Raw genomic sequence first — 12,701 nt, 5'->3', positions numbered from 1 at the left:
ACATAACTTCCTTTTAATTTAGGTTGATCCTGACCACTTTTCATTTAACTACTAAGTATACTGGCTCGGTTGTCATCTTTTAAATGTCTGACAAGCAAAACAAAATATGAGACTGGCAGTATCAAAACTCACTGTGAACTCAAGGTGAACAAAACGTGCACAGTATCCAAGAGCAGGGCCTCCCCACTTGGGCCCATCCCCCCATTCTGCCAGTCCAACATGGTGAGTGTCCCCTGACACAGGAATAAAAGAGCTGACGCGGAGACATCAGCACAACAAAGGCTCCTACAGCAGCTCAAAAACCACTCGGGGATGCTCGTGCAGTCCACTGAACGAAGAAGCAAACTGCTAATCTGAAAATATAACAGAGTTAATATTTATAAAGCCATCTAAAACTTTTCAAAGATATTTCAAAATATAAACCCCAAATTCTCTTTCTCCTGAAACATCCTAAGAAAAATAACTGAATCTAAAGATGAAAAAGCCACAAGTGTTAAAATTATTATAACAAAATCTAAGTACATGTACCATTTGGCTGGTTGGAATGTACTGGAAAAGCACAACACATCGCCACCTGCAGGTGGATGAGCTTAACTAATGCTTTTAAGAGGTGATTAAGAAATAAAATTTTTGATTTTATCTAATGGCATTACTTTGTGTGATGTCACAGAGTAGTATCCATATAATTTGCATAAAGTCAGACAAAGAGCTAAAATAAGTTACTAGATAATACAGTTAGGAAAAAACCTGCTAGAAGGAAATACAAGGATTGTGGCCCAAATTATACTTTCCATATAATCAAATTCATTGAACAGTTAAGTCTAGCATGCTTCCTGTCTAAAGAATAGTATTTGGGTTTTTCTTAAAAAATATGTTTATGAAAAAGTTATTGCTCTATATATCTGTGTGTTAATCTCTGTGTAAATTTAATATTACAAATATCTTTTATTATACTGAAAGATGGAACTGAACAAATGGCACTAGAAAAAAACTAGAAGGATATACCAAAAAATGTTGATAATAATTATCTCTGAAATGAATTTATAGGTGACTAATATCTTCTTTCTGTTTCATTTGAATTTTGGGAACTGTCTCATGTATGAGAAAAAGTCATCAGAAAGATTGACTATGCAAAAAAAATTTTTAATTCACTTCTTTAAAAATATTTTCAAAACATGTCAAACTATCAACAAAATACAATTCTGAAAAAGAGGTGTACTCACCAAATTAGGAATCTTTTCAGGTGGATGAAACATAGCTTTAATAAAAAGAATAACAGTCAACCCAGATGTACTCTGAATTGTCTGTAAGAGATTATCTGTTTGGCAAAAAAAAAAAAAAAAAAAAAAAAAGCATGTATTAAACAATGATGGATATTCTAGTATAGGGGAAAGAGCAGACGTTGCAGGGTCAGACAGTTCTGCATACAGTTTCTAGCTTTACCACTTTCTAGGTGATTCTTGGGCAAGTTATTTAACCTCCCAGGGACTCAGCTTTCTCTTCAGTAAAATGAGAAAATAAAACTGCCATTTTTGACATAGTTGTTATAAGATTAAATGAATAATGAACATAAATGCTTTTCTGCCGAGCACATAAATACTCAATAAATGTGATTCCTTCCTCTCCCCTCTAACATCCACTCTCTCTTCCTCGCCATCTATAGCCACCCAGCACATTTAGCAGCAACATCGCCTATTCCCGTCCCTCTACTGATGCCTCTGCATCCCAAATCCCCTACATACTTTTTCTTGAAGTAATTTCAAGGCTTGTGTAAAAAGCCCACATTGGTGCTAATTACAAACTCTGCTATCGTTGGCAATCTTGACTTGCTATCTTCTTTCTGTTTTCCCTCTATTAGCCTCTGGTTTGTCAGAAAGTACGCAAAATAATATGGTAAATTATTCAACCTGTCATAAGAATTATAAATGCCTACTATAAATTACCTAATACCTATCCATTCTGTCCTTTATCAATGCTCATAGAACTATGACTTTGATAGGGACATCCATCTGCCCAGCCAAAGGAAGGATAATTGCTTCCTCAGTCTTCCTTGCAACTAAAGATAGCCATATGAGGGTTCAGGCCAATGGGATGTAAGCAGAAATCTCTCAGGTACTTTTGATTTTCCTGATTAAAAGTAAAGATGACACTGGTCCTCCTTTCTGACTTGAACAGAGACATGCTGTCTGAAGCTATGGCAGTCATATGACAACCATGAGGCAACAAACATGGGTGAAAGTCAACATGCTTAAGATTGCAGAACAGAAAGGCAGAAATGTGTGGGTCCTAGACTGCTTACAGTAGTTCTAGATTGCCTGGCTCTGAAATTCTTGTTATGCGGGAAGGAGGGGAGGCACATTTACTTAAGACCTTGAAGTTTGGTTTTCTGTTGCTTACATGTAAACACTTTACTGATACATGCAGCTTTAAAATCTTGAGGAAGAACAGCATTGATTAGGTACCATCAACTTTTCAGAAAAGAGGTTGCCTGATTTAAACCATGTCTTCTCTGCATTATTTCACCAATTAGTCTTAGATTTAACAAATTCCTCTTATTTTTTAAAATTATTTATTTTTTATTTATTTTTTTTAGGCAAGGCAACCCTTGGTTGACCTCACAGATTGCAAGGACCTTGTCAGCTTACAATTCCTTATTTTTTATTTTTTACGCCTACAGCACCTGGTCTTCCCAGGTGGTCTCCCATCCAAGTACTAACCAGGCCCAATCTTGCTTAGCTTCTGAGATCAGATGGGATCGGGCATGTTCAGGGTGGCATGGCCGTAGACCAAATTCCTCTTTTAAAAAGCAAATACCCTCAGAAAAGATATCTGTAAATTATGTCTTAATGAGTAACTCCACTTTTCTTTTAATACCTATATGATCCCCTAGGCAAAAAGAAAAAGAAAAAAAGAGAGGGGAGGGGAAGGAAGGAAGGGGAAGAGGGAAGGGAGGGGAGGGGAGGGGAAGGGAGGGGAGGGAGGGAGGAGAGGGAGGGGAGGGGAGGAAGGGAGGGGAGGAGAGGAGGAGAGGAGGAGGAGAGGAGAGGAGAGGAGAGGAGAGGAAAAAGACTAATTGGACAATTTAGCTGGGACTTCTACTAGTTGAGATACTATTTGCCATTGGTCTAGCAAAATCAGAGTCAGTTACTGTTCTTTGTATACAATAAACATGCACATTTAGAAAAATCCTTCAACATTATCCATCACAGAATTCGTACACTTGAAAGAAAAAGCATTAACTTTGTAATCCAGGGCCTTTCCCCACTTTCAGGGGGTGGAGAAAGATAAGTTCCACATCTCAGTTAAGTATCATACATTTCATAGCATTATTAGCAAATCCAGAGTGACAATTACAATCATCATTTTCATGTTTTTACACTTACCATCACTTAAAAACTTGGCGAAAATACTCAGAAGTCCACACATACTCTGCCATGTGGGAGAACTGGAAATCTTCAAATGAATTCTCTGGAGGCCTTGTGCTTTCTGTACTAACATTACTGAAACTCTCATGCCTACCAACAAGTCATTCATCAACTGCGTTTGAACAATATGATTCCCAGCAAATTTTCTACAGTGAAGAAAAGGCATTATTACAAAAGAAAACTCAAAGAAAAATGTCAACATTTCTATCCCTCTCCAAAATAACACAATAAAGGGTCAAAATCAATTTTAGATTATAGTAGACATTTATGTATATTTCTTCTATTCCCATAAACATTACAATTATGTAGATATTTATTGGAAAGTTTCAGTACTCTTAACTTACCTCAACATTTCCCTCCTTCTCAGCCAATGACTAACCTCACTTCTCTTTTTTAGAGTAAAAATAACAAATCAAGAATGAATGGCACAATTTATCAACTTGAACACTCCCTCAACCTTGATACACTTTCTTAACCTGGCTTCCAAGATCCCATGCTCTCCTCGATTTTCTCCTACTTCACCATTGTTTCTTCTTAGACACCTTGGCTAGTTCATCCTCTTCTCCCTGACATCTTTATATTAAAGCTCTCCATGACTCAGTCCTCTTCTTTTGTCTATCTAATACCATCCCTTGATGTTGATCACATCTAGCTCATAAGCTTTTAATTAAAACCTATAGGGTGACAATTCTCAAATTCTTATTTCAAGCCCAGACTTTTCTTTCCAGACTTGTATATGAAACTTCCTACTCAATATCTTCACTGGCATGTCTAAGAGACATCTCAAACTATGTGAACTTATCTTCAACTCCAAACCTGCGCCACCTGCTGGGATCTCTGTACTATGAAAACTTTGTAATCATCCTCGAACTCTTCTCCTCCTCTTCCCATCCTGTTGGTTCTTACTTCAAAAATACATCCAGAATTAGGCAATCTCTACTTTACTCCTGGCCTGAGCCACTCTCATCTCTCCTTTGGATTAGTACAACAGCCTCCTAGCTGGTCTCCCAGATTCTGTCCCTGCTCCTCTAAGTCTATTCTCAACACGACAGGACACGGGGTGATGATATTAAAAAATAAGTCAGAGAAAACAGTTTGGGGAATCCTCAAAAAGTTAAACAGAATTACCATATGATCCAGCATTCTACTCCCAGATATAAAAGAATTGAAAACAGGAACTCAAACAGATCTTTGTCTATTAATGTTTGTAACCGCATTATTCACATTAGCCGAAAGTAGAAACAACCCAAATATCCACTGACAGATGAACATATAAACAAATTGTGATATATACATACAATGGAATAGTATTCAGCCATAAAAAGTAATAAAATTCTGATAGATGTTAAAATATAGATTAACCTTTAAAATACTGTAAGTGAAATAAGCCAGATATAGAGGACAAACATTGTATTCCACTTATTTGAGGTATCTAGAATATGCAAATTTCAAGAGACAGACGGTTGAATAGAAGTTACCAGGGGCTGTGGAGAGGGAAAAAAAGGCAGTGAATTTTTTTTAGACACATTAAATTTGAGGCACCTGTAACACACCCAAGTTAAGGTGTCCAGAAAGCAACTGACTATACCAATCTACCACTCAGGAGAGAGCTCTAAGTTGGAGAGAAAAATCTGTGAATCATAAGTACAGAGATGTGGATGATATTAAGCAGTCAGAACAAATAAAATTAAAAGGACAGAACCCACATTTAAGAGATGAGCAGAGAAAGAAGAGCCTAAAGGGAGACAGGGAAGAGCTCCCTCCTGGTAAGGCAAAAGGAGATCTTGTGTTAAAGATGGCACATAGATATTACTTCTGCTTTCCCTCCAAATCTCCCTAAACTGACAGCCAAGGGATTTAAAACAAAGAAAGACATAAATACACAAGGACAATAAACAGACAAGAAATAATAAAATTACAGAAGCTACAAAGCAGATGGATGAATGATAACTGACTTAACAGAATCAAGAAAGGTGACTACTAAGCCAGAGAACAAGCCTAGAAGCAACGTGATACACAGGCCCAAAAGGCTAAGAAATTGTGGGAACCAAGTACTCCTTGATGTGGAGGTAAATGCAGGATTGAAAACAGGAAGACTGGCTACCAGTCTGTTAAAAAAGAATAAAAACTCTGGATCACACCTCCAAGCCAGCAAACAACTAGTTTACTTCTAGAGAAGGTAAAACAGTAGGCGTCTGGACGGGAAGACAGCATATACAGATAAGGCAATACCATATTGCAAACAGGAGAATTAGGTAAAAATATGCAAAATAAATGCCAAATGCTGAGACTTCAGCTTTCTTACCTCACTCAGCAATCAGAATATTAAGACAATGGTTTGGCAGTTTCTTCCATGGTGAATCCACTACGCACACAAAAAGACTAAAAGATATTGACATCAAGGGTTCCCTAAAGAAAGAGCCCAGCAAGACTAGCCTATAATAAAACCTGTAACAACCATGGCCATATGCTCAGAGATTCAAATCAACTCTCAGTGCGTCATTCTTAAATATGAGTGTTCGGCCAAGGATCACTAAACTTCTGAGGAAAGCTTCTAGCATCAAATACAATGACAAAAAGGAGCAAATGGGAAAATAGCAACTTGGAAGAAATAGACTATGTAAAGATTCAAAAAAAAAACTTAAGAAAACAAACAAAAAACTATCGTTAATATCCTCAAAGAGATAACAGAGCATACTTCGTCCACAAAATAAGAGAATGTTATAAAAAAGGAACACTTAGGTAGAGCAAAGAGCTCTTCCCATTCTCATCTATCCTCATAATAGCTTATTTGATTTTTTAAAAATTAAGTATTCAACCTCTAAAAAATAAATTTAAATAATCAGGTCTAACATTAACGGAGAGGAATAGAAAAGAGCACATTCTGGAACTTTTAAAAAATTTCCTTTGTACAAAGACAATGCACAACTGCAAGTGTGTACACACACATGCACAAGCATACGCAAACATAACACTTGCCTATTTTCTTCTGAGATTTCAATTAAACTCCTCTGCAGAAAATGAAGCGCTGAAACAAAAAGAATATAATGACAAACTAGAATTTTAAAAACTGTAAATTTGAACTTCAGCACAAGAAAATATTTTAAATCACTGTTAACTAAAATGATACCACAGTATAGAAGCAGAAACTTAAAAGAAAGGAGCATGATGTATCTTAGTTATCTGCAGTACGCTACCCACTGCCAAGAAACTCAAAAGAACCAGTTCCAAAATGACTCGCACAAGCAGTCACCTCTCAGAATAAAACAAAATAACATGACTTACCATTTTTAAGAAGATTATTGACACTTGTTATACCTGTGGGGAAAAAAAATTAACACGGGTAAGGAGTTTCAGGACCAAAATTAATATCACTTAAAAACAATGATGCAATAACAGGTGTTAGCCAGAAAAAATACTAGAAAAAAGCTGGCTTACCTAAGTTAAAGTTCTCCAGGAACAGGAAGATATATTGTCAATCACTTTCCTATAAGAGTACAGGTCAGTAGTGTTCAATTCTTCATGAAGACGAGAAGTAAAACTTTGTAGCCATTAAAAAAAATTCAGTGGTGAGAATCTGAAAAAGAACCAAATATTAAAAATCTGAAAACCTTATAGTACAAGATATGTGGGGAAGGAGGAGAATCATTACGAATGAAAAATATTGAACTAGACCTTCAAGGTCTAGTTGATATAACCAGCTGACAACTTCAGACTATCCTCAAGAGAGTGCCAGATGACATTACCAAAACACCATGTTATTACTCTGCCTAAAATCGTCCAAGAACGCCGCTCCCAGGCAAAGTAATAGCTAAAGTGCTTACGATGTTTTACAAGACCCTGTGCAATCTGGCCCTACCATTAGCTCTCTGACCTCATTTGTTCACTTAGTTCTAGTTACATGGCCTTCCTGTTCAAACAACGCCAAAGCCTTTGCTCTTATTTCCTCTCTGAAAACACTTCCCTCATATACCCAATAATCATTCCCTCATCCTTTTCGGGTCAACCCCAAATTATCACCCTGTTAAAAGATAGCAAAGATACTTTGAACTATATTTAAATTTTAACCCTCACCTCATCCTTCGGTCTCCCTTTCTCTCTTCTCTGCTTTAATTTTGTCCATAGCACTCATACCACCCAATTCTATGTATTTTGTTTATTTTGTGTATTTTCTATCTTCCTATTAACATGTGTTCCATTTAGATTGTAGTTATTCCCACTGTGATTCCTAATAATTTAAAATACTTGATATATATTTAATAAAAATTTACGAAATACAACAAGGTTCTAATGACTTTTAATTTTGAATCTAAATCAAACCTAGTAGTTTTTTTTTTTTTTAATTTGACTAAACAGTTTTAAAGTTTTTCTGGAAGAAAAAAATTAAAAATCAAAATATTCTGAAAAAGAGTCACTAGAGGGATGACTTGCTCTAGCATATCATTAAACCAAAAAATTATCAAACTATAGTAAATAAAAGTGTAGTGTTGGTATATAAACAAATAGTACCAAGTCTAAAACAAACCAGGGAAAGAATTTTAAATATTGGTTACATTTCATCAAATTGAACATTTATAATGCTCAACTTCCCTTCCCTTTTTTCCTTACCTTGCCAAGACTTTCTTCAAGGGATTCTTTACACTCAAAGAAAGATACATGCCTGCCAAAATATCCAAGCAACTTCTAACAGTAGGATCGTACGTGCCATTTTTATCTGCCTTTTCCAGTAAAGGCACAATCTATAATTCAAAAAATTCAAAGTCATAGTAATTTTTTCTAATACCAAGTACAGCAAAGTAACATGGATTCAAATAATCTTTTAATTCTCAACTATAATGTGAAATATTTTCCACACTGAATTGTTAGGGATATTGATTTAAACATGTATTTTAGTATTTATTAACCCTTTTAAAGCATGCTCGCAACTCCCACTTTACCCTCCAGACTCACTACAGACTTGTTTGTGGCTTAAGATACAGAAATTCTGTAACACTACTGAAAACTCAACAATACATTTAATTGCTTTCCCAAAAAAATATTATGCAAATTCAATTGGTAAATCCTAATACTGAAACACTAGTAAAGACAGCCTTTACATTTTAAATTAACTTTTTAATATGCTTGCTAAAAAGTTTTGAAAATTCAGATTAATAGAAATAATCTTTTAAAAGTTTATCTTTACAAAAAAAAAGGTATGTACAATTATCTCATCCTATCTATTTATAGCTCCAAAGGTTGTGGAAGCCTGAACATGACTTCTATTGCTATTTCGAATTAAAAGATATACAATAAACAGGAAAAAAAAATCCTATTCTTTCATGATACATTGGTATTAAATAATTGGGAGCCAAAAATTATCAGTTAATTTAAAACATCCATAATAGCATTATAATCTTCAAAATGCATCCATGAATGTCGATTCTGCCTTACCTGTTTAACATAACGAATTTGTGATACTCCATCAGTGAGTTGTACGCAGTTTAACAGCAAAGAAGCTAGATTTTTCCCTTCCACATCGGCCAGAGCTACATGACACACACACACACACAAAAAAATTTCTTCAGTAATTTAACAATATATGGATATGAGTTTGCTTTTGATATACATTCTACAAAATTTCAATATTTATCAACCAAAAAACCAGGCAAAACTTAGACTGAGGTAGAATTTTTAGAAAACCATTTACATCCAAAACTGAACATAAAGACCATGGAAAAAATAAATAGGAAGAGTTTGAACATTCAGCTATGAAGACCCAGATATAAGAATACTCTGTTTACAACCTAGAAAAGAAATAAACAAAGTCATGAATCACTTACATCTCAAAGTTTCAAGGTCCTGATGACAAATAGTCAATGCAATAACTTGCATTTCTTTCTTCTTCTTTACGACCATTTTAAATAGAACAGTAGTCCTGCCAGAAAGAAGAGTTTAAGGCATTGTCTAATGCAGGGTTCCTGAATCTCAGCACTACTGACATTTTGGGCCATAATTCTTTGCTGTGGGGTACTGTTGTCCTGTGCACTGTAGGATGTTTAACACATCCCTGGCCTCTACCCACTAGATGCCAGTAGCATCCTCCTCCTGTCAAATTGTGACAACCAAAAAAATTTTCCCCATTGCTTAATGTTGCCTGAGGAGCAAAGTTGCCATAGGTTGAGAACCATCGGTCTAAGGATTTTTGCTTTGAAAAACATTTTTTGAGCTCAAGAAGAGTTACTATTGTCTAAAGTTACTTTTACCTACTAAACCCAGTCTTTGTATTTTAAAATACAGCAAACCTTCATTTTCATAAAAACAAAAGAAACCAGCATAGTTTTTCCAAAAATAAAGTTTTTCTATCCTCAGTAACTTCTCAGACTGACAGATCAGGTATCATAACACACTGTACCTTGATTTCTGCAAAGTATTTGATAAAGCAAACTTTCACATACTATCCTTGTGAGTTTGCTTTTAGTTGACAGGTTTGTTTTAGTTAACAGGGTTCATAATGAACTTAACTAATGTATTCAGAAACTACACACTAATAGTACCATGTCATCTGGAGACAAGTTGCTAGAGAAATGCCACACAGGGCTCTTTTCTCAGTTAGCATCTTTAGCAGTGTATATGATGCAGACATTAGGGGATATAACATAGTGAATTTATAAAAGACACAAAGCTTGGAGGACATGTTGGATGATGGAATCAGGATTAAAAAATAGCCCAATGAACTGGAATAACTTACCATAATGAAATAGAAATAAATGTAAAAATGCTGCACTTAGATTAGAAAAATAAAGAAATAGAGGATGGGGAGAGAGAAGTAAAAAGTAGTTTGAAACAGCTCAATGTGTAAGCCAGCGGCACAACATGACTGCTAGAAAGCACATTAGAAGTTCAGAAGATTAAGGGAGTGCATGATCTCTTGGTCATCCCACAGGTCAGATGACATGTGGAGCATTAGGTGCAGTGCTGGTGCTCATATCTTAAGGGTCCATAACAAATGATGGAGCTTCCAAGGAATGACCAAATTTCTGAAGGGCCTAGAAAGCGCCTCCTCCAGAGAACAGCTAAGTTAACAAAAGGTGTTTGACCTAGAGAAAAGAGGATAGGACTAGTGCCTTAAATAGCTGCTGAGCTACTGGACTGTTTTAGAGAAAAAGGGAGAAGTCTTTTGTCTTGCTATAGGATTAGGAAAAAGTACAAGCTTCAGAGAGGTAGAGTCCAGCTCAATGCAAAGGAAGAACTACATGTTCCAACTATGGAATGAGTTGCCTTTTAAATAAAGGATTTTCTACCAGGAATATCCAAAAAAAAAGCTAAATGAACACTTTTCACCTGGACTCCCACGACAGACTCCTAACTGGTCTCCTCACTTCTACTCTTAATTCTGAAGAGTCCATTCTCTTCACAATTATCAAAGCAATCTTTTAAAAACGCTAATCAAATCTAATTACTCTCTTGGGCTTTCCAAGGACTTCTCATTACACTTAGACTAAAAATCCAAACTTGAGACTGGGCCTTCAAGACTCTAAATAATCTGGCTCTGACTTCCTCTGCACTTCATCTTAAATCAATCTCTTCACCATCTCAGGGGCTCTACACTTCCTGATGCTCTTGTTCCCATAAAGGGGCTTTGCACTTCCCCATATTTCTGCCTATTAATGATCGTTCCACCAGATCTTTGCAAGCCTGACTTTCTCATCATCATTCAGGTCTCTTCTAGAATATCTCCTCCTAAGAGAAGCTTTCAGTGACCACTCTACATAAAATGCCACCACTCCTACTCACATATCCACCATCTGCATTACTTCACAGTACTTACTACTACCTGAAATTACATTGACTTGTTTATTTATACATTGTCTGTGTTCCTTAGTAGTAAGCTCCATGGAGGCAGCAAATTCAATTTTTTTTGCCTACTGTTTTCTCAATTCCTCAAACAGTACCTGATGCATATTAGGTACTTAATAAATATTAGGGGAATAAACGTATGAATTAACAAATATTTGTCAGATATGTTCTAGAAGGGATGTATGCCTTTAATGGCAGACAAGTAGACCTCCTGGTATCTAAAGTATATTCTATAAATAAGAAACAACCTAGCCCTGACACTATGGTCCATTTGCAAAATAAGATACCATTTAACAATGTCATGGAAAAATCACTTAACAGAAAATGGTAATAAAAATGGACACAGCTGAAAAAAAGAGAGAGAGAGAAACAGAAAAAAATGGACACAACTAGAATGGCATCGACAAGGGAAAGAATTTGAAAAGCTATATGATTAAATCTAGGGAATAACCGGGGATCGCTTCCTAGGGAAGTGACCACTATAAAGTTTAGAAGAGACAGATAACTGGGGAGACTATTCTCTGGTGAATGGTGAGCAAATTTGCATTAGGATATGATCTTGGAAACTTCGAGATTACACAAAAAATTAACACGGTGCTTAAGCGTGCTTAAATGGACGCCTGAAATTTGTCCTGCTGAACTATGCCTCCCCAACAGAAGAAAATCCCATGCCCACTCTAAGGCACCCCTTAAGCGACCAGAAGATGCTCAGCAAATTATATTCCTCCTGGGTCCCCCGGCTGCTTCCCTTTTCAACGCTGCTTCGCTCTCATCTACACCCCTCTAGCTGACTCCCACATTCTCTGAGCAATTTCCGAACCACGTGGAGTCCGTGGAATGACAGGTGAAAAAAAAAACTGGTTAAAATGCTATCTATCTCCAAGGAGACCTGAGCAACCGGAAATCGGTTTCAACAACACCAAATTCTCGCGACAGTAGAGGACGAGGAATTGGCGTGAATCACCTGGTGGCTCTAACAAAGTGGCCGCGCAGTGGAGTCACGCGCGGTGGAGGATCTGGCAAACAGGACGCCTGAGAGCCAAACCTCGTGCCCGTGGGCGTCTGCGAAGAGTCGCGGCCGTCTAGATTAGTCCCGGAAGCTGGTATAGTTCTCCGGTGTCTTGGTGACTGTCAACGTGGTCTGCTATCGACTACCACCGGGTCGCTGCGAAGGGATGGAAGCAAGAGGACCTGGAGGAGGAGTCATCGCGATAATTGAGCTAACGCGCTCCTCCAATCAGGAGTCCGGAAACGTGACGTCACCGGGGAACGGATGTTAGAGCGTGGATTTAGTTAGATTCTGACTGCAGAGAGTGTGCGTGCCACACCTCAGGCATTGAGATTGACCCTTTGGGTTGGAACCCGCCCCTCCTTAATCCCCTGAGAGAAGTTTAGGCTGTTGTTTTCCGCACTCCCGAGTGCGTGGGACGCACCTTTTCC

General features: G+C 37.0%; 1 protein-coding gene, 1 long non-coding RNA gene and 1 other non-coding gene across 4 annotated transcripts in view; all 3 read right to left on the bottom strand.

The window, feature by feature from the left end:
* The window catches only part of THADA (THADA armadillo repeat containing), a 279,803-nt gene extending 272,833 nt beyond the window's left edge, over positions 1 to 6,970 (bottom strand). For both annotated transcript variants that reach the window (XM_039887287.1, XM_039887288.1), the window contains exons 1-6: positions 6,864 to 6,970; positions 6,711 to 6,743; positions 6,405 to 6,453; positions 3,384 to 3,571; positions 1,224 to 1,318; positions 133 to 353 (exon numbers count right to left, since the gene is read on the bottom strand). In XM_039887287.1, coding sequence (XP_039743221.1) covers positions 133 to 353; positions 1,224 to 1,318; positions 3,384 to 3,534 — 467 coding nt within the window. In that variant the 5' untranslated portion in view covers positions 3,535 to 3,571; positions 6,405 to 6,453; positions 6,711 to 6,743; positions 6,864 to 6,970. The remainder of the gene's footprint in view (positions 1 to 132; positions 354 to 1,223; positions 1,319 to 3,383; positions 3,572 to 6,404; positions 6,454 to 6,710; positions 6,744 to 6,863) is intronic.
* Positions 2,669 to 2,787, bottom strand: LOC120622305 (5S ribosomal RNA). Its single transcript, XR_005658468.1, has one exon. It is a non-coding gene; the product is annotated as a 5S ribosomal RNA (ribosomal RNA).
* Positions 6,971 to 7,919: 949 nt separating the features above from the next.
* Positions 7,920 to 12,474, bottom strand: LOC120621714 (uncharacterized). Its single transcript, XR_005658257.1, has 4 exons — positions 12,226 to 12,474; positions 9,245 to 9,339; positions 8,856 to 8,950; positions 7,920 to 8,164 (listed from the first exon to the last, which is right to left on the bottom strand). It is a non-coding gene; the product is annotated as an uncharacterized LOC120621714 (long non-coding RNA).
* Positions 12,475 to 12,701: the final 227 nt, after the last annotated feature.

Source organism: Pteropus medius, unplaced genomic scaffold (assembly GCF_902729225.1).
Source record: "Pteropus medius unplaced genomic scaffold, Ma_sr-lr_union100, whole genome shotgun sequence".
Lineage (NCBI taxonomy): Eukaryota > Metazoa > Chordata > Mammalia > Chiroptera > Pteropodidae > Pteropus > Pteropus medius.
The sequence above is the reverse complement of the archived record's forward strand: the minus strand, read 5'-3'. Positions and strand labels throughout refer to the sequence as shown.